This window comes from Schistocerca gregaria, chromosome X, assembly GCF_023897955.1.
Source record: "Schistocerca gregaria isolate iqSchGreg1 chromosome X, iqSchGreg1.2, whole genome shotgun sequence".
NCBI lineage: Eukaryota > Metazoa > Arthropoda > Insecta > Orthoptera > Acrididae > Schistocerca > Schistocerca gregaria.
Genome location: NC_064931.1, coordinates 494,807,516 through 494,832,410, shown reverse-complemented (window position 1 = coordinate 494,832,410; position 24,895 = coordinate 494,807,516). Strand labels below are relative to the sequence as shown.

General features: G+C 41.2%; 1 protein-coding gene across 3 annotated transcripts in view; it reads right to left on the bottom strand.

Annotated features, from left to right (window-relative positions):
• The window catches only part of LOC126299408 (elongation of very long chain fatty acids protein AAEL008004-like), a 589,530-nt gene that overhangs the window by 275,638 nt on the left and 288,997 nt on the right, over window positions 1–24,895 (bottom strand). For 2 of the 3 annotated variants that reach the window (XM_049991293.1, XM_049991295.1), the window contains exon 3: window positions 3,482–3,549. In XM_049991293.1, coding sequence (XP_049847250.1) covers window positions 3,482–3,542 — 61 coding nt within the window. In that variant the 5' untranslated portion in view covers window positions 3,543–3,549. Of the gene's footprint in view, window positions 1–3,481; window positions 3,550–12,147; window positions 12,285–24,895 lie in introns of those variants that run through there. The other variant, XM_049991294.1, reaches the window with a different exon arrangement.

Sequence of the window (24,895 nt, the reverse complement as noted above, 5' to 3'; positions counted from 1 at the left end):
TTTCGGCTCTTGCGGAAGAACGAGCTGCTATCCCTCCAAAGATATTCAGACACATCCTCAAGCAGAGGTGAAACTGTCATAAAGGGGAAGGGTGGACATGCTCCATATTAATGGCCACTAGTAGTTGTCCAGAGGCCGACCAGGGTGGCCGAGTGGTTCTAGACGCTTCAGTCTGGAACCGCGCGACCGCTACCGTCGCAGGTACGAATACTACCTCGGGCATGGATGTGTGATGTCCTTAGGTTAGTAAGGTTTAAGTAGTTCTAAGTTCTAAGGGAATGATGACCTCAGATATTAAGTCCCATAGTGCTCAGAGCCATTTGAACCATTTGAAGTTGTCCGGATACTGTTGATCAGATAGTGAATGTAGCAAATAGCTGTTAAAGGGAATCTCAAGCAATGTGTATACGAATGTCATGGATGTCATCGTTAGGATTCTCGTCCGACTCCGAGATCGTTTTTGAGACATCATCACTTGAAGCTTCCAAAAATAAAAGCGAGAGGTGTGTAGCAAGCGAAAGGAGTAAAACCAATAGCGTGACACCAACAGTACCACATAAACTGTAAACAGTCCATTTGGAGGACACATCTGAGCAACACACACCACCCGACGGGGTCGATAAGGTAGGCTGTCGAAATATTGCGCGTAAATTGGAACTTGAACCAAGTGGACACCTTTCTCACGCCGAAGAAGCCTGAGAAATCATACCGCTATTCCTTGGTACCCGTGTGTTCATATCTTGCCTATTTCCCTCAAGCTGATTATCCCTGTGCAGACGAATGAGAGCTCTCAGTGCAACGTCTTCGCATCTAATCAAGCTACAATCGAGCGAGGTGGCGAAAACTAGACTCGGATATCCGCATTCGGAAGGACAGCAGTTCGAATCCCTTTCATGCCACCCAGTTTAGGTTCAAATGGCTCTGAGCACTATGGGACTTAACGTCTGAGGTCATCAGTCCCCTAGAACTTAGAACTACTTAAACCTAACTAAGCTAAGGACATCACACACATCCATGACCGAGGCAGGATTCGAACCTGCGACCGTAGCGGTAGCGCGGTTCCAGACTGAAGCGCCTAGAACCGCTCGGTCACACCGGCCGGCCCCAGCTTAGGTTTTCCCCAGATTCCTCAGATAGCTTAAGGAAAACGCCAAGCCCGATTTCATTCACCATCCTTCCGCAATCTGTGCTTACGCTCTGTTTCTAATGAGCTCGCCGCCGGAGGGATGCTAAACTTGAATCTTCCATCTACCTATCCATAGCAATGTTTATGTTGAGCTCACAAACAGGAGGAACTAGTCTCCTGGGAATCCTGGTCTGACTCGTCCGCTTGCTGGTATGGAGATGCGGAATCAAGGCCCGCGTTTGACGCAAGCTGTTGATCGAAGCGGTTGACACAGCCAATCCGCGGCCCAGCGTTTTTAAGGACAACACACGTGGGTATTTCTGTGGCTGACGTTCCTCAGTCACAGTGCTCCAGGTGTCTGTCCCACTGGCAGGGCCATATTCTAAGGAATTTTCCTATCTTTCACTGAAGGAACAATCTTTCTTCTCGCTTGACCTGATTTACAGACACCATAAGAGAACGCAAAATGTTCTGTGTCACTGACCTTTTAGGCGTGAAACGCTGCTTTATAATGTAGTAGACATTTAAGGCGATTACGATCTCCCTATCTAATATCGCAGAGCACTATGTTTGCCTGCATACGAGGGCAAACTGAAAAGTTACTAAATGGCGTTAATTTTAGCGCAATTTTGTTGTTTTATATGTTTGTTCATCTTGTGGAACAACGGAAGCCAAGTATTCTGTACATTTTGCTATCAAAAATTGTTTCACATTTTTAAAGTGAGTGTTTGGCGTCCACATCGTGCATCAAACAACGTTTTACGTAAGTGACATACCTAACAACAAAGGAATGTGTAAGGACATAGAGAACACATACCACTCCACAACAGATTGGTAACTGGCGGTAAATAAAGTTCATTTAGATTAGTGAGGGGAAACGGTAAAGAGCGACAAAGATACAGTAGTTTGTTCTGAAGTGGTACTGCAACACAGTAGTCTGGTCATACAAATGTTCCCATTAGGTGAAGACTAAGCATTACGCAGATATACAGCACTATCGCGTGTTAGACCCTGGAGTGGTGCAGACATTCTCTGTGGGAATATACTTAAATATACTTCCAGGTTACAGTCTCTTATGAAAATCATGACTGGTCTGTAGGATAGAGTTAGTATCAATGGGAAATCGATGTTTCACCATGCTTGGTCTCAGCCACAAAGTGACTTGCTGGACATGATGCCGCATATACCAAAATGTTAAGTCATTTAAATCACATATTGATGCTGAGTTGTACGAATAAATTGAGGAGTCTGACGCCTGACGAGATAACGTGAAGTTTAGGCGATAGGAATGCTTCTTCATGAAGAACGGCTGGTGAGTTTGGCAGATGTGTAATCTGTAAAGCACGATATTGTGGGAAAAGCAGGTTGCAGATTATGGTACTGGCAGCTTCCTTGTAGTCTTATTTTCGTTGATTCATCTTATTACACGTTATATGCCATTAATTTAAGTTCCGGGAAGTATGTGGACGTGGGGAAATCGCGATAATCAAATCGCCGTTGAGCTTAGCTTCCTTTCCAGCAGTGACCAACATATTCGTTCTGTTTAGCGCCTCGTTGCGCTGATACCCTGAGGCAGTTTTCCGTAGTTAGACACAACTGCATCTCAACCACTTTCTACCTTATGTTCATAAGATGAATGTTTTTGTTCATCCATATTGCTAGAGTACTGAGAGCCAACAGTGGACTTATCGAGTAAGATTTGATCAGGACGTTGAAGCAACCTAGGAAACTTGAGAGTTTGCATGATGACTACTGTCTCTGCCTAATGTGTTTCGATGAAGAGAAATGGTTCAAATGGCTCTGAGCATTATGGGACTTAACATCTGAGGTCATCAGTCCCCTAGAACTTAGAACTACTTAAACCTAACTACATCACACACATCCATGCCCGAGGCAGGATTCGAACCCGCGACCGTAGCAGTCTCGCGGTGATGAAGAGAATATAACGGTTTTGTTGTGAGTTCAGGATAAGAGAAGGCATTGCCTACGTACAGTTGATTGGTTATTTCGACCCGTCAGTGAATATTACAATCGCTGCTGGTCACTGCATATATACTGTTTTCGTGAATACGTTGCTAATGTTCGGGATTTCACACTTCTGGTAGATGGATGTTGAACGAAGTATTAGCTGAGCAATGGGCTGTCGAAGTATTAGTTTATCCGGTGAATTACGTAGTAACTTACGGTTTGTGGAAAGTAGAGGCTACTACTCAGTCGCGCGCTTTTCGTTTCAATGAATAGGTAACTGGTCCGGAGATGCACCCGTGGATCAGTTAATTTCCTTGATACCTCACAAACAAACCAAGCTTTTCCCACAGCAATATTTTTTCTAGCATAAATATAAGGTTCACTTACCACTCCTGTTGTCCATAATATCCCTATAACCGTGGACAAGATCTTGAACCAATTGCGTCATGATGAACCTGAAAAAAAAATCATCTGTTATTAGAACAGAAATGAACAGATTTCTCAAAGACATAATACAATGTTCAGAAAATTATTCACTAGTTCCATATCGTGACCATTCACCAACTTTGTTCAGTAGCAAATGTCTTACGGGTTGCAACAGAGTCAGACTTATCTCAACTAATATGGTGCTGGCAGACGAGTATCTATCTGTTAATTACTTTATACACTTTAGAAATTGCACCTACTCTGTGTTTGCGGGATGCATGTATCACGTAAACACTAGGAATTAGACCAGAAGGTTCACTTCCATTACACCTGAGCCAGAACAGGAGCTGTACATTTTCTTTTACTATAGAGAAAACATATCGACTGACGTTCCCCTGAATTGGTGAATAGCTGTCCCGACTAAGCCTCACAAACCGGCATTGCAAGCTCAGTACTCTTTAAAGTGAAATGCTAAAAATCTGCTGTGGCGTCTGACAGAGGTGGAAAAGACATGTTCTTGTGGTTACTGGTTACGTCCTTACGTATACTCCTGCGACAGACTAAAGGAACAGATTTCCTCATAACGTGGATGCTGACATCCACACGCTTACACCCCCCCCCCCCCCCCCTCCTTCTACAAATCAGCCATCCACGGATCGCCGCGGCAGAGTTAGATAAATTAGCAGATACACATACCCTTACTGCACTAGTTATCTTCTTGCATCACCATTAGGAAGGTGTAGTGTCAGGGTGACGGAGAAATCATCTAAGTACCAATCACTCAGGTCTACTTACAGTCAGGTTGATTGCAGATTATGGACATAGATTGGGACATGTAATTTAAAAAAATAATTGACAGGGATTTCTGCAAAACTTGTTACTGCCCATGGAATCAACTACGTATAACAGCAGAATTAGGGCAGTCTTGATTACACACTAAATTCACGAGTCAATAACATGAAAAAGGATTAATGACACTGTCTACTTTCTGACTGAAGGTAATAAAACTCGTGACGATAGAGAGAGAATATGACAAATCGTGCGTATATTGGGCTGAGATATATATGCCCTTCAAGCCGCAGAACAAGCCAAATACTTAAATGCTGCATATTTTGTTATCGCAAATTACAAATACATTCATGTCACCAAACTACTAGAAATATCTTACAAATCTACCCAAACTTCAGACTGCATTGAGAGTGTTGATTGTTGGACTTCTTTGGAGAAGTGCAGTCTGACATGATCTTCGGTACCAATTGTCTACTCTCGTTTAACAGAATGCCCACTCCCATAATTGGACAATATTTATTTTGTAATAAAATCTGAAGATGAGTTTTTATTTCATATAACTGCACATGTGGACACGATGGTAATACAGCTAGTCTCCTTTAGTATAATCATTCAATAGTAGTCGTCCATTAGAAGGGAGAGGGAAAATTAGGATCTGACGGCAGATATACGACGAGGTTGTTGGAGAAAACATTCTGATTGAACAAAGATGAGGCAGGAAACTGATTTTGTACATTTAAAAGGAAACATCCAGGCATTCGCCTAACTTGAGCTAGTCCCAATTGCGAATTCAGTGCCTAAATCATCGCGCCTGCTCACTCGGTGCCGTTAGGAATGCTTGATTAGTCACCTGTAGCTATGATTGCTGTCCGCCATGCTCTGTATAAAGGCGCTGTTCCTTCTTTTCGAGAAAATGTTTATCGTACTCCACATCAGCTGCGCAGTCGATGCGTATCCACAAGTAAGGTTCGTGACATAATATGTGCAAGGCAGTGACCGACCTTTAGCATAAGAAGAAAGACAGTGAAAAAGAGAGCACAAAAATACCTACTTCTGGAAATAAGGTGTTGAGAAAGAACTGCACTAGAGCTTGTCGAACTGCCTGGTATTGCAAAAACGGGCGGTGTGACGTAATCCCCATGATCGTAATCAAGGACTCGTCGATCACTCAGTACCCTTTAGTCATAGAAAACAGTTTCTTATTTTGATACTTAGCTTAGGGGCTCAGCCCGAACAGCAACATAACGCTTTTAATCCGAACGAAACAGATCGATGTCAAGGCTAATGCACAAAGCCAGTGGGTGTGGTTGCCAGCACGTCCGTGTCAATTGTGGTACCAGCTTTCTCTCCCCGAACAAAGCCAACAAAATATCGTGACTGGACACATTGGAATAGCCTCACGCAAATCTGTTATGACTCAACGATCAAAATGCAAAATGAAAAATATTCGCTCATTTTTTGCACTGTTTCATAAACACAAGTTCAGTACGGTTCTACAAGATATATAATGCTTTATTAGTCGAGACGCAGGTGAAAGCCCATCTATAATGACCTTGTCGTCTACGGGATGTTAAACTTTGATATTCCTTCAGATGAAAGTTTCTCGTTAAGAAGTTCAGTACATTAAATCCAGCCCCACGTTAGACACAAACCGTGTATAGTCTTTACAAGCGATCTTCTTTTAAGTTTTTGCTGTTGTTTAACTGTTTATTCCGCCGGAGGTTCGAGTCCTCCTACGGTCATGGGTGTGTGTGTGTGTGTTGCTCTTAGCGTAAGTTAGTTTAAGTAGTGTGTAAGTCTAGGGACCGATGACCTAAGCAGTTCGGTCCCTTAGAAATTCACACACGTTTGAACATTTTTAACTGTTTATTGCCTTGCCTGGATGTAAGCGGAGTGAAATTCTAGACTGCGTTGGTTTCGTAATGCCTTAAAACTCAGGTGTTTGCTTTTTTCCTTTATTTAAAGGTTTATCGTCCAGATTATAAAGTGCTTATCACTATTATAATCAACATAAACCTGAAGTATTAACTAAAATATTTATTGAATAGCTAATACAGTACAAGTAAATTCGTCTTTCTGTATACAATTTTTGGAATTTTTCTTTTCCGTTCACGTAGAATTTTACATTTTTTCCCCCCCAATCAACAAAATACAGATTAACTAAAAACTTACTACATTTAATGTTTTCTACCATTTCGAAAGGGTTCAATAAGCACAGACACGTAGAAATCGTCAACAAACGCTGCAGAAACATAAATTACGTAAAAAACTAGAACTCAGAACTAATTAAACCTCACTAACCTAAGGACATCACACACATCAATGCCCGATGCAGGATTCGAACATGCGACGGTAGCGGTCGCTCGGTTCCACACTATAGCGCCTAGAACCACACGGTGACTCCGACCGGCTTGGCTGTATAAAATGCTTCAAATGGCTCTGAGCACTATGGGACTTAACATCTGAGGTCATCAGTACCCTAAAACTTAGAACTACTTAAACCTAATTAACCTAAGGACATCACACACATCCATGCCTGAGGCAGGATTCGAACCTGCGACCGTAGCAGTCGCGCGGTTACGGACTGAAGCAGCTAGAACCGCTCGGCCACCGCGGCCGGCATTTGGCTGTATGCGAATTACGTCTAAGAAATGTTTGAAATGCGGATTGCGCAAGGGGCTATGGCACACCGAAAGATGCCCTTAAGCACTGAGACGTATGTACCGTATGTTCGTATCTAAGGCTACGACGAACCTAATGACGGTCATTCCTCTGAAGGCATCACATTGTCTGCACTCCCCCTGCCTTACCAGTCGGCCGTGATGCTCCATGTAACGACGTCTGGTCGTCACATTTCGAATCGAGCGCTCACAACCCATGCGGCGAGCGCTCTTCTCGCCTAATCGCATTATCAACAGGCCGTCTATAGTCTACGACAAGTGTTAGTAGAAACAGGTCTTAACATATGCTGAAAGGTTGCAAAACTGCGACCAGTCACTTTTTTACGATAATTATTTATTTTGTGTTTACCAGTTTCATGCTGGTTTGTTCGTCTTCTAGCGGAGGGGAAAAAAGTATGGACGAAACTGCATGCCAGTTGCCTGTGTTTCCGCTGCAAAGATTTTGTACCCTGTGTGAGCCCATACAGATTTTGATTCTAAAAACCCCTCAGGGTCAAAGCTGCGACTATTCTTTAGAAAAGGCTTGTCCTTTGAGATAGCCTCGTCAGTCTCCATTACCGAATATTTTACAAATTTCAAGTCATTTGGCCGACTTTGTGTCGTTTCTAGGGAACAACACATATTTACAATATTTATAAGATTGCCAATGATTACATTAAACTACTTTTCAAAGTTACAACTTTTTCAATGGATCTGACATTTTCTTCGTAATTGTAACTTCTGTGGTTAGGCTACAAAACTAAGAAATAATTTTAAGTTTCCATCAGTTTGGAGTCTCTATAAAGCCTTTGAAACCGTTTCGTCAGTCTTCATCACTGCCTCTTTCTCTTTCCACATCAGAGTTTAAAATTAGCCGGTCAAACTTGTATCCATGGTACTGTGCATCTTCTCGAAGATTTTTCACTAATGAGTAAACATTTGGCTGAACTTTTAATATTAATGTATTTATTCTACGGTTCCATCCTTCCGGCGCCTTCCACTACAATTTCACGTCTCTCGATATCGAGTCACTGGTCCTAAAAACAGTCATAAAACTTCAGGCGGGCTCTCCTAAACACACGGACAACCGTCGTCCAACATTTCCAGGGAAGATGAGCTAGACCAGATCACATTCTTATGTGACAGCATATTTCCTCGGTTTCCTTACAGGTTGGATCGAGGCCGCAACACTGAACTTGTTTTTACAAACATTGATTAAAATGATAATTGCAACAAGTAATCTGTGTTTCAAGAAATAAACGGTTAACTGCTTGGACGATGGTAACTTCGATGTCCATCATCAGAGATGCAGGGTTCCATCCCGGCACGTTAGCTGTTAAAAATATTCATATATTTCTCGCTTTTTATTTGGCAGCAAAGCGTAAACAACTGGAATAATGGCAGTTTCCTCCCAAGACCCATTAAGGTCGGCGTGAAGTGTAAACAACTGTAAAAACTGCTTCGTCGAACTCTTGGACGTTCCATCCACAAAAATGATATGCAGTTTGATAGACACACTTCTCCCCTATCGCTGCAAACACGAGTATTCTGTCATTCGGTACCATCTGCAAGTAAGACATTGGCACCATCATTCATCAGTAAATTATTTTCTTGGAAGAATATTCCTCCAGAATCGATGGCATCTTTTCTAGTTCCTATATATTTTCGCCTAATGCAGTCTAACGATGTGTGGTGGTAACGATGTTACTAAGTCGTAGCCTCGACTGAAGAGCTGCTTTGCTTCTTCAACGTAAAGTGATGAAATTGTAGCGCATTTCTTTTGCCAGCTTCTTTGCACTTACAAAATGTTTTCGCACTTCATGTGCTGCTTCATCTGGAACACAAACGTGGCTACCTTCCCCAAAAATTGTTATTTTTTGTGGATAGCCTCCCTTCGCATTTATTCTTTTCAAAGTTTACACAACGCCATTAAGTCACTTCTTGTCTGTCTCTATAGTCCACTATATACTGATGACCGTTGTAGATCAGTAAAGCCTTCCGTTTGGTGGTGTCGGTGAATTCAGTTATCTCAGCACTAAGACACGGAGCACTACTTGCCAGTCAGAGGTCAGCTGCAGCACTGAACTCTGGGAGAAAGCCATACACACTACGAACTGGTGTGCGGAGAGGGAACATTATGTAGGAAACGGGATTTTGCCTTCTCCAGAATACGTCGCAGGTAGCGGCGTGCAGACTGGTGAATCACATTTCCGGAGCACCCTGTCCACTGCCTACAGTGTCCTGGCCTCCGTGCAAATGACAAAACATTCCCTCTCCGTACAAGTGTCACTCCGTGCAAGTGTCACAAACTCTTATAAACCACTATCGCCGATTTCTTTCGCTGTCTTTGCACGATTACGATTGAGTCACTGTTTAGTCGCTAATGACATCGACCGAGCGAGCTGGCGCCATGGTTATCACATCGGAAACGCATTCGGGAAGAGAGAAGTTGTAATATCCGTTCAGTTATCCTTGTATAGGTTTACTGTGGATTCCAGAGATGAAGTCGAATGCCAAGATCGTTCCTTTGACGGGGATAGGCCGATTTTCCCTCCCAGCTCTGTTCTGTCGGAGATTGTCCACAGATGGTATCAGGTTAACTCTTTCCTGCCTGACTAGACTTGAACGTTTCGTCCTCTTTCTAGTGCCGTAGAACAGCGTGGAACTGAGTTCATGCATTTATACCCGGTCGGGACGTCTGTTTCCCCTTTTCTGTAGGGCAGGAAACTCTTTGGCTGTGATAGTCAAACAAAAGTCAGTCTGTTTTCTTCAATAAGTGCATTTATACGTGCATGTTATGTCAGATGAAAGTACGGTGCTGCTACAGACGTATTTTCCGTTTCTTCTGAGTCATGTTTAACAGTTGGAAGAATATTTTCCAACTGAGACTGTGGTAAGCTTAGAGCGTAGGTCGCGTTCAGAATGAAAAGTTTGTGGAGAAAAAATAAAGTAAATCCCAAATGCAGTACATTCGCTTTTGTCCAAATTGGCCCCATCAGTATAGGTTACATGGCTTCTCTGGGTTTGGAAACTCAATTACTTCCATAGTTTTTGTAGGTTTGTTGGTTTTCGCTCATTTTGCTACATGAACAACACGAGACACCATAGCATGTTTGTAAGATAAATTAATGATTTGCAAATAAAAACGCTAGGATTGTCAGTCACATTTCCGAGCCTCTCTCGAAAGATGACATACGATGCTTACGAAGTAAGGGAATAAACTTTTATAGAGCAGTATTGTTGAGAACTATTTTAGAGCAAAGTAGATATTTTCTTGTAAATATTTTGTGTATACCGCGTAACAGAACATTCCAACCACTCTCTTTGAAATGTGGAACCCTTCTAAAAAGTGAGAATAATTTTTGCCGTTCAAGAAAGTCCTAGCGCACTGAAGTGTACAGATCTTTCTCCCATTAGTAGAAATATGTTCATAGTCGGCGAAGAAAGACTTCATGTGAATGAAGAAACACAGTTTGCTGTTCATTGCATTCCAATTTTTTTAAATATTTATAACGAGGAGACAGATTTTCATAACATCCATAATATCGAAAGCCATTCTGTTTATACAATGCAACTTAGTCAGCCTAGATTAATATAAGCAGCCAACGTCAATGTTGTCCGCCAGAAGCCATCGGTGGGAGCGCTCCGCTGCGCCGTTCGGCGATACCAAACAGCAGCCAACATCAGCGCCAACTTCGAGCAAAAGAAGAAAAACAAAAGCGATTTGGTCTGAGGAACAGTTCGACTAATTGCAGCAGAGTCCGGAGAGACCCGAAAAAGAGCCTGAATTTTAGGATCTTAATGACAAAATTACTAACTGAGCTCCCATCCGTGAACATTAGCACTTACAGTACAGATTATTATAATCAATTCATAATTTTGGAATGTTCTCTTCAGCATCACACAGGACAGCCGTTTTGCTGTCTAAGCGGTCCTGGAATTGATTTTCGATAACCATCTCTGATTTATTCTGGGATGGAAAAAACCCGAACGACGTTCACTCATGTATTTGCATGAGAAGTTGTCTGAATGACCAAGAAGCGACATTGACATTGAAGCTGTCGAACAAGCGCCATGTTGAAAGCATGACGTAGGCTGTAAGCTATTTCTTCCTTACTCTTTCCCGAGAGAACAAAGTGAATGCTCTTACATCTCATTCGGGCTCGTTATAAGCAGATGGCGAATCTTGAACATGATATACAGGCTAATTACATCTAAGATAGGATGACAGGCAAGAGAGAGATATCAAATAGTATTATTGGATAGAAGAAATAGTTGTCTGTCTGATTGGGGGGTTACTGGCTTTACAGGCTGTAACGGATGAAGGAACGAGCTCACAACTGGATGAATATGAAAAGGCTGAAATACGAAATACTGCGCTCAACAGCTATCAATATACAGCGATAATTACAAGAAAATGGGAATTTAATTAGCAGTCTCTGATTAGGAAACCTCCAGAGGTAAACTCATACACTAATCTAACAAGGCAAAAATGATCAAATAAATTTAACCGAGTGCTGTAAAATCCAGTAGAGGAAAACATGTGCAGTAACGGATTAAAAGTTACTGACTTTTTAAAACGTTGGTTTGTCAACCTATTGGCCCAAAGGCTCGAAGTTCTATCCTCCTTCGGTCGATGTCTTCTTTGTAACTTGTCGCTTCCTTCACCTCTCAAAGTGATTTTTATATGTGACAATGCGCGTTTGTTCCCAGTCCACCCACTGCTGACTGATTAAGTCGGTTGAAAGAGAGGAAGATGACACGAACATACTACCTCGGATGGGACAGTCTTCGTACAACATAGTCGTGTTCAGATCAGCATTCAGGATGAGGACAAGTTTTATCTTGTTTAAACAGAAAATAGAAAAGCCATAGGCCAATCTCTTAAACTGACCACATAGAAGCGCTGTATCTCCATGCGTAGCTCGTCAGCAAATGACAGTGTAAAACTAAACTCCGAGAGTCAAAAGATGCGCCGAGGAAGAATTCAAATCGGAAGTCTTACGTGAATTAATACACATGTAGTTTTAACATCTTCGAACTCAATAAGATTCTCATTAATTCGAATCAGTCAACAGTTTCCCACCAGTCATTTTTACATTAGGGAGAGCCTATCACATCACAGTGCCACTACTCGTAATTATATTTTGGAAGTGGAAGTAAATTTTTGTTACATACCGAAACAGGAGAAAAACTCTACCACTCGATCGTGTGCTGTAGCCCGCGGTGTGCAATAACGACAGTCGATCACAGCTGTAATTGACTCTCGATTGGGTGATGCAAGAGCGGCGTGGCCTTAACGGATCGGAGGCCCGCAGCCGACTGACTCTGCGGGCGACCATGCTCTGTAGGCTGCCCAACTCTGCACCCACTGGTCGCACTGCATGACGTCACATCACGTGGTCTTGGCGATCAAACCGACTGCAGACCTCAAACTCCACATCATCGCGCACGAAGTATAATGTAGAGGGGGTCGTTCCACACGGCGCGGGCTCTTACAATGAATATGCATTCTCATTCATTGCAAACCCCTTTGCCCACAAATAGACCTATAACAACTTTTGCAACTGTAATTGACTGCGTTGTGAGGATTATTACTGATGATTAGTCCTATATGAATGAATTTTTGTATCCTTCACTATTTTATTACACATATATTGTAATTTTTTTCCTCTTGAAGATTATTATTATTACTATTATTATTATGATCCTGATGTGACCATTGAAACGGATAGAGGGTGAAATCAATTATGAAAACTGTTTCATTTAGAATATGGCTTCTGTTACATCGCTTTACAGCTTCCGTGTCTCCATTATATATCCGATGGTTCATTCTGTACTCTCTGACTGCGCGCCCTACCACCTTTCGTGGGTTACCAGTGCTTAATAGACTTCTCTTGTATACGAGAGAAAAGGGGTCCAAATCTCCGACTGGCCAGTACGACCTTAAATTTCTGCCCCTTCTCCAAATCTCTGGAAGCGACTGCCATGTTCCTCTTAGTTTCACTGAGCTATTGTCTTATCTCTAATGATTTCTACGTTTGTTGGAATATGACCTCTTAAGGCCGGTAGCTTTTTAAATTGTACGTCGCTAAAATGGTCTGCCCTTGTAAATGTTTATTGTTTCTCCTTCTTTCGCTATTGTTTTCAGCCCATGTTCTGCGCCAAATGAATGAAACGACAATTGACCATACGCAGTTGAGTGCTGCAAATGGCATATGATCTAGTCAATAGACACACGAAGTCTTAGACAAATGTGCGCGTATTTGGCACTTCGCCTACAACAAGATAATTTCACCCTTACTTATCTACAAAGTAATTTACAAACAAAGAAGTAATTTCCATGGATTAGACTGCATCAAGCTAGTATACATTCAGCGCATAGAGTTGTTGTTGTGTGCTCACAAGAGAAATAACAAAACTCGTAAGTGTAAGCTATTAGTGAAATGTAGAAACAGATTATCATGCTTGTGTTGGCGTACGCTCTATTATTTTGTTATTCTCATGATTGCTGGGATGTTATTGCACTATGTGAAATCCTCAAATTATGACATATTGTTTGTGAATAGTAATAATAAAGTACATGTTTATCAAATTCGGACAAATTATCTCGTTTATTCTGATGGTATTACATTTTTTTGGAGACATATGAGTGTCAACTATATCTTCAATAAAGATAGAAACTGAAATGATGAACTAAAACTAGTGCCCAGACCGGTACTTTTCTTTTTTTGTTGATCACATTTTGTTCATTATTGTTCGTTGCATTTGTCCGGGGCGGACGTTCCATGACAGCTGTTAAGGTTCATCGTTGATCCGTTCACTCAGTTTTTTTTTTTTTTAATTACATAGGGCAGCTAACCCCCTGACCGAATATGCCGAGCTACCATGCCGGCTATAAAAAATGGTTCAAATGGCTCTGAGCACTATGCGACTTAACTTCTGAGGTCATCAGTCGCCTAGAACTTAGAACTAATTAAACCTAACTAACCTAAGAACATCACACACATCCATGCTCGAGGCAGGATTCGAACCTGCGACCGTAGCGGTCGCTCGGTTCCAGACTGCAGCGCCTAGAACCGCACGGCCACTCCGGCCGGCTGCCGGCTATACTGGAATCGCCATGTCATACTTACTTTCCTTTCCTTCATTTCCGCAAGCAGATGTACTAACAAATATACCCCCGGTGCACTGAAACTATGACCCCTGCACAGACTACCATAGTGCAATTCTCTCCGTAACACAGACTTCCGTTCACGTCTTGCTTCAGCCCATTTTCTCCTTCTTCTATCGTGAGTATTGCCGACGCTCTCCGATAATGGAATAGCACCGTAGCTTTGTATATGATGGGGAAATCGTTCCTATACTTCAGGCGTAGGTGTCTATTGATATGCCTAGTAAGCAGGAGATCCGGTTTTAAGTCCTGGCCTTGGCACAAATTTTAATTCATTACTTCAGCTTCTATACTAATCTCACTTGTATTTTAATAATTTTCTAGTACACACAAATGAAAGGGTGATACAATTATTTCTGAAAGTATAATCTACTCTACGTGTAACTCTACACAACAGCTCCCTTCAAACTGTCTCTCACTCTGTTGTCAACAAATCATTCATTCAAGTGTTTGTTGTGGGTTCCAGCGAAAGAAGATAAATTGATTATCTTTCGAAAAGCAACAACCAGGACGCAGTCGGACGGCACTAACAGAGGGATGGCGAAGCATAACTGCGTCACAAAGACAAAACGACTGTAAATTTTAGTGGCATCACTCGAGAAACGCTAACTTTCTGTGTTTTCGTATATAACTTCTGTATCGCCTTTCGAACTGCGCCAGTTTCACTGCATGTGGAAATATTAGATAATGCATCCTGGCCTGTTTTATACAGCAACGAATCCTAGGAAACGAACGTGCAATTTCAGCAGCTTTGATAATCATAACAACCGCGAGAGCAGGGGTTCCTTGTAACATAACACTCAGCAATCAACACTGGTCAAACTCTGAAATTTTGCCGATAGCGGTCTGGCCCTCACATTATTGCTGAGCTGACTTGAAGTACTCGAGTGACGGTACTGTCGCAGTTGTCATGCTGTTTCTTTAAATCCCTTCAGTAGAATGCGGATATGTTTCCTTCAATAAGCCGCAGACGTGATGACCCGACGTCAATATTGTATCCTAATTGTATATTCCGAAAGAGGTACCCTATGTGGAACAAAATGTAGTGCGGATGTTTCTCAAAGGGTCAGGGAAGTTAAGAAGCGCAGCAACTAAGCACAACACTCTGGATCTCGTGAATTACAGGACCGCGATAAGTTACCCATGGGCGCCGTTTTCTTTACTCTCCTTAAGCATTTTTAAAGCTTATTCCTTAATAGGGCACCCGTCAAACATATTTCGCAATGTACGTTTTAAGTTAAGCCAAGAATGTGAGTGCAGGATGAGCGATTTCTCTCGCATTAATTTAATAAACAATGTTTTGTAGAGCTTATTACACGATTTGGTAAAATATGATTAAAACGTCTAATAGGTAAAAAAAGAAATTAAAATATCTTATCCAATATTCATTAGATCGACCTTAATGTGTTACTTGAACTAGATCTCTGAACACCGAAAGACTTTCTTTTGCTTAAAAATGGAAAACTTTTGCTTAGTGTTGACTTGTCGCTACAGCACTATTTGCTTGCAGACGAAATTGATTATCACGTACACAGTAGCATATCATGATAATATCAGAATATGAGAAAATATAGCTGTGGAGAATGAGCGATACAAATTCTCAGTCATAAGCAGATCGAAAATACACAACTTAGTTCACGCTGTTTTAATTTCTACACTTCTATATCAAACAAACGTGTAAAAGGAAATGTTATTCGGAGTGTAGACGATTTTTATTGTACTGCGTGTGAAAATATTTCGTAAATTATCGTGAAATAATTATTCTATGACTAGTTAGGATAAACGACGGTAATCGAATTGTAGCACGAGGTAAAATTTAAATGCATAACGACGCAGAAAGAGATAGTCGAGAAACATCTGCTGGAGAGCTCGATGAATGTCCATTTTGTGCGAATAATTAATGAAAATTATCTTTTTAAAAAAAACGCTGAAATTGCGTCAATAGTGTATAAAAGCCAAACAGGTGCTGGTTAAACGCGTCGAGTGCTTTTTGTGCTGCGAGTAAATAAATGCCGAATTACGACGTCTCAGTAACTGAACATTAAATTACTGTAATTACTTTACTATGAGACAATTCCTAGACCATCTACGTAGTTATCTATTATTATCTTCACTCGTATTTTACACTTGCTTTGTTAAAAGGAATGGTGTTATGGTCATAATCACTGGTAATTCATGGCTTCTTTCTGAAGATGAATTTGTCGAAGATCAGTGTTTAACATCTCGTCGATGTCGATGTTATTAAATGTTTGAAGACAGGAGAAGACGGAAAGGGACCAGCACGGACTTTTCCGAGGAATTATTTAGCCACCATAAAAATTGTCGAAGGATTTTGGATCACTGTCTTCTGTTTTAACGTCAGAATCCAAAAGCAAATGTTTTAAACTTGATCCCCTTCAAGGCGACGAATATTTCTAGCACCTTATACAATTGCTACTTCAAGCTGTGCTCTGCGTAACTAAAAAGTTGTGCTGTGGTTTAGTCTCCAAATTTAGCTGCAAGTTTCTCTCATAACTGGCTGTGAGCCTCGTTTCATAGTTTGGTGGAGGGCAATACCATACCACCTCCGAGTGTGCCATGTTAAAGAAGGTATTCGAAGATACTGTAAAGCACTGTAACTATCTTAGGTTTGATGCTTGGTTCTCTTTATTTTTACTCTCTGTTACGTTGGTTACCTGAATTCAGCAAATCCCAAATTAAAGAAACTTGTAGTAATGCCTTCTGTAAATATATTTTAAGTGGATTCCTGATGTTATCAGGGATAAAATACTGGCCACGCATTGTTGTATACAACTCGCAAGTTGTAATATTCGAAGGACTGAGAGCGAAACAGCTTTTGAGAAGGAAGTGAGACAAGATTATAGCCTAGCCTCGATATTGATAAATATTTTAACAGAGCAAGAAGGAAAGGAAAACAAGAAGATATTTGTAAAGAGAATTAAAATATCCAGAGAGGAAAATAAAAGCGTCAGAGTTTCTCGATGATATTGTAACTCTTCTGAAATAGCAATGCTGCGAATTTACATTAGAAACTGAGACACTAAAAGCAAAAGAAGGATTTTGATATTTGTGTTGCAAATAACGGACGGTGGCAGAAGTAAAGAGTATATGATATTTAGATTGGTAATGGGAAGAAAAACTGTCCTTAAAAAGATAAAATTGTTAATATAGAATAAAAATTTAAGTATAATGAAGTCTTTTCCGAAGTTGTTTTTAAGTGTCCTTAAAAAGATAAACATGTTAATATAGAATAAAAATTTAAGTATAATGAAGTCTTTTCCGAAGTTGTTTTTAAGGTATGAAGCCTTACATGGAAGTGAATCGTGAACAATGAAATGTGCAGGCAAGAAGATAACATAAGCTTTTGAAGTGTTGTGCTGAAGAAGAATGCTGGAGGTTCGATGCGTCAATCAGATAACTAACGAAATAGCGTTGTATTAAATCTTGGAGAAAAGAGATTTATGGTAAATATTGACTTAAATAATGGATAGTTTGACAGGATGCATACTGGGGCATCAGGGAACATTCAAGTAATGGGCTGCTTGAAACCAATCTTCGGAATTAAGAACATTATTATGCACCTCATGCCGTGACTGATTTCAAAAATAAGTCAAAAATTTTATATAAATCAGAACACTAAGACCGATAGTTTATTTTTCAGCAAGATACGTAATTTTATGAAGAATTTTAGACTGCCCAAAATTATATAAAACCACAATGGCAACTTTGTTGTTTCTGGTACAACAGCAGTTGCAGGGAAGTCACCAAAAGTATTTTTTCTATCATTCCTTCCAATGAGTACTGGTGCCAGTAAATAATGGACTGATTTTACGTTCGACAGTTGGTAACGATGACATCACTTCAATGTACGCTGTGCGAACAGTCGTGTATTTCGTGGCTGGGAGCGCCTGCTTCCGCTGTTCCGACATTCAGTACCCTCTCATCACTGCAGGAAACGCAACTGGGTACACTTTTATCCCGAACAAGAGATACAATTCCAATAGTCTCTTTTGCTGCACAGTATGGTATTTTGTAGGAGAGCTACTGCATCTCTTCCTAACAAAATTATCATCATTGTTTATGAATAATATTTTTGTACTGTGCTTGTGCTGCAGAAAAGGCTACATATTTTACATTCTGAATTGTGCCTCTAATATGCTCTTAACGGAAATAAGACGAAGGAATAAGAAATTGGTGTCACAGATACCTGTAACAAACGCTCGATTCAAACGCATAAAAGAATGTACGTAACAACAAAGTTCATCAGTCGAAACATGCATAAATATTTCTACGGCTATATCGGTTTCAACCTTAAAGTCATTTTCAATAGCTCTGCACAGAAAATTAAGAAAAAACTGCATTAAAAATAGACATACGAAAATCCTACATAGATGAACCACACAACTACACAAATAGCTGGGGCCGACACACATGTGGATATTTTATAATTTTTTTTATAACAGATCTTATTCTTTTATTTAATTTAGGAGATAACTGTTAATAGCTGTACAGTATTTCAAGGCTTTCTTCTCATTACTATATGTTATCTTAACTCTGCCCGCCTCCGTAGCTGGGTGGTAACGTGCTCGCCTCCCATCCAAGCGGCCCTTGTTCGATTCCCGGCCGGGTTGGGTGTTGTGTTGTCCTTATCATCATTTCATCCTCATCTCCGGCGCAAAAGTCGCCCCATATGGCGGCGAATGAAATAAGACTTGCACTTGGCCGAACTTTCCGGGATAGGGGCCTCCCGGCCAACAATGCCCTACTCTCATTTCCATTTTCTTTATCTTAACTTTAAAGCTTGTATGTAAGACTTATTTAACTGGTCGAACAGTCACGCCTGCATATCTAAGCACTTTTAAAGACTAGCACTAACCAGGAGCCTCAAATATGTGCTGACGCTTTACATTTTATGAGGCAGTCTTTTACCAGTATTCGTCCCACTGTATCACTGTTCAAGTTCACGTAGTTTAGGAACGTACTTGTGTAATTTATTAACGTAGTAACTTCATACAGCTACATGTAATGCAGTTGTCCTCAGTTTCATTTATAAGACAATTGAAAGATCTAGTCGACACCAGCATAGGCCCAGAAACATTTAAAAGAATCCTGACTGTAATAATTTACCTTTTCTCTGCCTAATACGGTAAACATGAGCAAAATATTCTCTTAATCGACAAAAAGCAATAAAATTGCACCACATACACATTGGCCCGAATTCTTCTGTTCTAACTTATCGGAAAGTTTAACTTGGGAAGACAATTTTGTAAATGTTCTGATTGCAAGGTATTGTTGTTAGATGATCATAAAATTTATCAAAGAGGAAAGGATATTAAGACTCAAATTATTTTTACTACAGTCTTATATCCCATGTGGTACGCAACACACGGAAAAATGGCAATTCCGATCTGAAGCAGAAGTAATTGTGAAAATCAGAATGTAGTCAGACTGGTGTTTTACCTCCAAAACGTGTAGGGTGATGAAAACGTCTAAGAAGGTGAATAAAAAGAAAAAAAATCATTGTGCCTCGAGACGGATGATGAACTATTTTAACCTAATGTAAGTCACGGTACGCTGACAAAAACCAACATGTATGTTAATAACGCAAAGTGACGAGAGAGCAGCATCTTCAATAATGAGTATTAGTCCTATGCAACTAGTTCTGATAGAAAGCGAAACATGCGAAGCAAAGTAGGTGAAGAACTAGAAAATTATAATATGCAATTCATAATCAAATATTGTGCCTTTTACAGCGTTATATTGCTTTATTGGTTTTCAGTAGACGAAAAGCATTCTTGTCGGCGTCATTATTAAAATATTTTCCTCTCTTTCAAATTCTGAAGGTGGCAAGGGTAAAGTACAGGGACCGAAAGGCTATTTACAATTTGTACAGAAACCAGATGACAGTTATAAGAGTCGAGGGGCATGAAAGGGAAGAAGTGGTTGGGAAAGGAGTGAGACAGGATTGTAGCCTCTCCCCGATGTTATTCAATCTGTATATTGAGCAAGCAGTATAGGAAACAAAAGAAAAATTCGGAGTAGGTATTAAAATTCATGGACAAGAAGTAAAAACTTTGAGGTTCGCCGATGACATTGTAGTCAGAGACAGCAAAGGACCTGGAAGAGCAGTTGAACGGAATGGACAGTGTCTTGAAAGGAGGATATAAGATGAACATCAACAAAAGCAAAACGAGGATAATGGAATGTAGTCAAATTAAATCGGGTGATGCTGAGAGAATTAGATTAGGAAATGAGACACTTAAAGTAGTAAAGGAGTTTTGCTATTTAGGAAGTAAAATAACTGATGATGGTCGAAGTAGAGAGGATACAAAATGTAGACTGGCAATGGCAAGGAAAGCATTTCTGAAGAAGAGAAATTTATTAACACCGAGTATAGATTTATGTATCAGGAAGTCGTTTCTGAAAGTATTTGTATGGAGTGTAGCTATGTACGGAAGTGAAACATGGACGATAACTAGTTTCGGCAAGAAGAGAATAGAAGCTTTCGAAATGTGGTGTTACAGAAGAATGCTGAAGATAAGGTGGATAGATCACGTAACTAATGAGGAGGTATTGAACAGGATTGGGGAGAAGAGAAGTTTGTGGCACAACTTGACTAGAAGAAGGGATCGGTTGGTAGGACATGTTCTGAGGCATCAAGCGATCACCAATTTAGTATTGGAGGGCAGCGTGGAGGGTAAAAATCGTAGAGGGAGACCAAGAGATGAATACACTAAGCAGATTCAGAAGGATGTAGGTTGCAGTAGGTACTGGGAGATGAAGAAGCTTGCACAGGACAGAGTAGCATGGAGAGCTGCATCAAACCAGTCTCAGGACTGAAGACCACAACAACAACAACAGTAAAAGGCATAAAGTATTTAGAACTTCTTCAAGAGGATAGCAGGTCAGAACAAAAACTTTGAACTACAAAATTAAAAAATATGATTGATAGTAAATATAAGTACAGAACATAAGACCTTATTTCATTTTACTAACCACAATGAAGGGCAAGAAAATTAGAGGCTAACTCAATAAGCAAATAAATAATATAAGGTTTATTAGGGCACGAATTGCTTAGACGAACTCAAAAGAATGTCGGCGTGGTTCCTCTTCGTGTCTCAGCCGAGCCTTTCCCGTTACTCAGTACAACTAGTGTTACCTCTGAAATTGTTTCAGCGTAGGCGTAACTTTAAGCCATACAACACAAAACAAATACCGTCATTCGCAGCGCTATTGCCTCATTCAGAGCCACCAAATGCACACCATCGTGCACATTGAGTCTAATCTCAGATAATCTGCACTGACATCCACAACCAACATATACTTTCTTTGCATTTTGTATGGCATCGACAGAGGGACACCATATACAGTGTCTCTCTGTTGCCATCCAATCCACCTGCTTGGCTTTCCGGTATACCTTGCTCCAGTATCACTGAGTACCACGTGATAGAGCTACCAGGGAGCGTTTAGTGAATGTAAGACAGTCGTGCCCTCGTTCTTTTATGAATATCTAAAATCCGTTAATTTATCCATACAGATATATGCAAAGCGAAGGATTGCAAAGAGATATCACACTCAACAAAAATTAACCAGGCCGGCAGATTCCTCCTGATGTACTAATAAATTTTCATTTAGTAATAACCGGCAAATAAACATAATCTAACCCTCCAGTGAACAGCTATAGTTCTGATCTTCATTAGATATTTGCAGTAAAGTTTATAGCTGCGGAAGTTGTCGGCCACACGACGTCGAACCAACAACAGTGCCAGCCAGCATTGGAATAGAATGTCTTTGCGATCAGTTGATTACAGGAGTCGCAGGCCAGTGGCATATTTTCTGAATCACAATTCATTAGTTAATTATAGGATAAACGTAACCGTAACGTAAACTCCTTCCACAGACATTTCCTGGCCTATAGATTCCGACCGACCGCCGTGTCATCCTCTGGCAGTAGAGGAACGTTGGGTCAGCGCACCGCTCTCCCAGCCGATCTCAATTTTCATGACCTAGAGCCGCAACTACTCGGTCATGTAGCTCCTCTGTGGGCATTATGAGGCTGAGTGAAACCCGTTCCAGCCCTCGCACCAAGGAAAAAGCTCTGACCGTACCGAAAATCGAAACCGAGTCCTCGGCATGGCAGGTAGCCGCGCTGACCATCCACGTATGTAGGATAAAGTAGGATGAAAATTTGTTTTAATACAGTATGGCGACTATGTATAGGCCTCTACCCCACGTTTAATGATTAACACAAACGCGACCTATATTATGATTGTCTAGAGATAAGTAGACATGCCGTTCCTTGTTTTTAAGAAAGCGATTTATGGACACGAAGAACTTTAGTTTCTCTCATGCAACTCCAGTTTCAAAATGTTTTCGTTTCTCTTTTAGTTTCACGAACTAATGCAAGATAATGCCCATGTAAAGGAGAGGGAATTCGACAGAATTAGACTTCAAGTATAAGGGTAATCTGTTAGAGCCTATGGCACGTAAATATTTTGGGTTAATACCACGACACGATATGAAATGAGACGAGTACATGTTATCAGCAGTAGGCGTGGCAAATGGAAGACGTATGGTTTTTTAGGGTATTCTGAGAAAGTGGGGTGCATATTGGGTGTTTCACAATTCATGTTACACACCTCTAGAGGTTGTAGAGGGGACTTAGTTGATCAAGTTTTTACATAGGAACCCATGGCGGAAAACATCATCCAACGACGCTACAGAGTGTTTAAACTACAGGCGCCGGCGTCTGTAAATGTATGTATATGCGGGGTGATTCCGTAATGATGTTACGAGAGGGAGTTGGAAAATAAGTTTCCCCTATCGACTGTGGTCAGAGTTGTGTGTGAATAAAAAAAAAATGAATGAGACATTAAAGATAAGACATATCTTTATTTTTCTACATAATTTCCAAGTACATTGAGACATTTGTCATACCTCTTTATAAGGTTCGAAAAGCTTTCCGGGAAAAAATCAGGGCGTTGCATACGGAAGAACCGTTGAACGGCTTGTTTCACGTCAGCATTGCTACCAAAGCGCCTTGCGCCAGAGTCTTCTTCAAAGCAGGAAACAGATGGAAGTCACTTGGAGTTGACTCATGTCCATTCCAAGTTCTGCCGCTACTCCATCGATGGTGGTACGCCGGTTCTCTTTAATCATGTCATCCACCTTCCTGACATTTGCATCTGTAGTGGCCGTGCGCGTCCGTCCAGGTCTCGGTGTGTCCTGCACTTGCGGAGGTCCATCACTGAATTACTGGCACCATATCCGCACCATCTGCCTCGACATCACGCCTGACACATACACCTCAACAGGGCGGTTATGAATTTCTGTGACTGATACTCCAAGTGCCCATTCATAGCGGATAACAGTTCTCACTTCCGCCTTTGACCACGACTCCAGAACGCACCTTTTCTCCATAGCTCCGGGAAAAGACTGAGCCGCTGGCCTCCGCTTTGCGCAGGCACTGCAACAGCGCCATCTGCTTGATCGCAGTCGACCTCTACCCAATGGTGTCCGGTGTCTTGCACGTGTGCGTTCACCTGCCGTGTCATCTTTCGCCCATATCACACAACTCTGCCCACAGTCGGCAGGGGAAACTTATTTTCCAATTCCCCCTCGTACAAACGTTCTACGGTGGTGGAGAAGGATTTAAGTAGCAATTTGAGGTAAGGGTCCTGTACTGGAAACGAACGAGTCGAAAGTTATAAGAGAAAATCCTTCTGATGCCTCTGACGGTACCGTTGTTACTAAGACCGTAGCGTAGAAAACTTTCAGAGGTAGTAATACGGACCAAAACAAGGAAAAAATGTTCAGTAAACATCGGTTCTAAAACAAATACCTGAGGAGCTATGAGCACTTGTTCATCTTTGCCACTTTGAAACACATCTCCTCTATTGCGTAGCTCTTACGGTATGAGTTTTACAGTCCATGTTTACTGCATAATTTTTCTTGTTTTTGTCTCTATTATCACCTCTGAAATTTGCATACCGTACAGACTTAGCAACAACAGTACCAGTACATGTATTACACTGTAAGAGGTATCAGAACGATTTTCGCTTATAACTTTCGACCCGTTCCGTTACAGGGACCATTATTTCAAATTGAACATTTATCCTTTTCCATCATTCCAGAAGGCTTGAAAGTTTTTAACCTCATCACGGAATTACCCCATATACAGGGTGACCATTGATAAAACAGACAAACTGCAGGCACAGATTAATGGCTGGAAATGGAGGAAAAAGGGTCCTATGAACATGTGTCCGGAACTGCATCATTGCCACTGTTGATGGCGTTGACGAATGAAAGTTGCTCTGACCACATGCCGTATGTTACTTGTGTGTTGCAAGTTGTGTAATTGACGCAGCGTACTGTAAGCAGCAGAATGGTCCGGTATTCAAGTCGGGAATAAGGCTAGGTGGTGTTCGTGTACGGCCAAGTAGACGGAAATGGTCGAGAGGCAGCACGGCTATACCAGAAGTACCCTCGCAGACACCAAGCACATCACGCAACATTTCAAGCCCTTTTTCGGTGTTTGTGTGATTATGAGTCTTTTCAGACAGACGAACGTGCAGGAAGGTGGCGGACCGTGCGACACCACATTTGGAGGACCGGCTCTACAGGATACTGAGACGAATCCTAGTAGGAGCTCTAGGCAAGTGACCTGCCTACGTGGTGTAAGCCGAAGTACAATTATTTATATCCATTCTGCTACTTGCAGTACGCTGCGTCAATCATGCAGCCTGCAACACA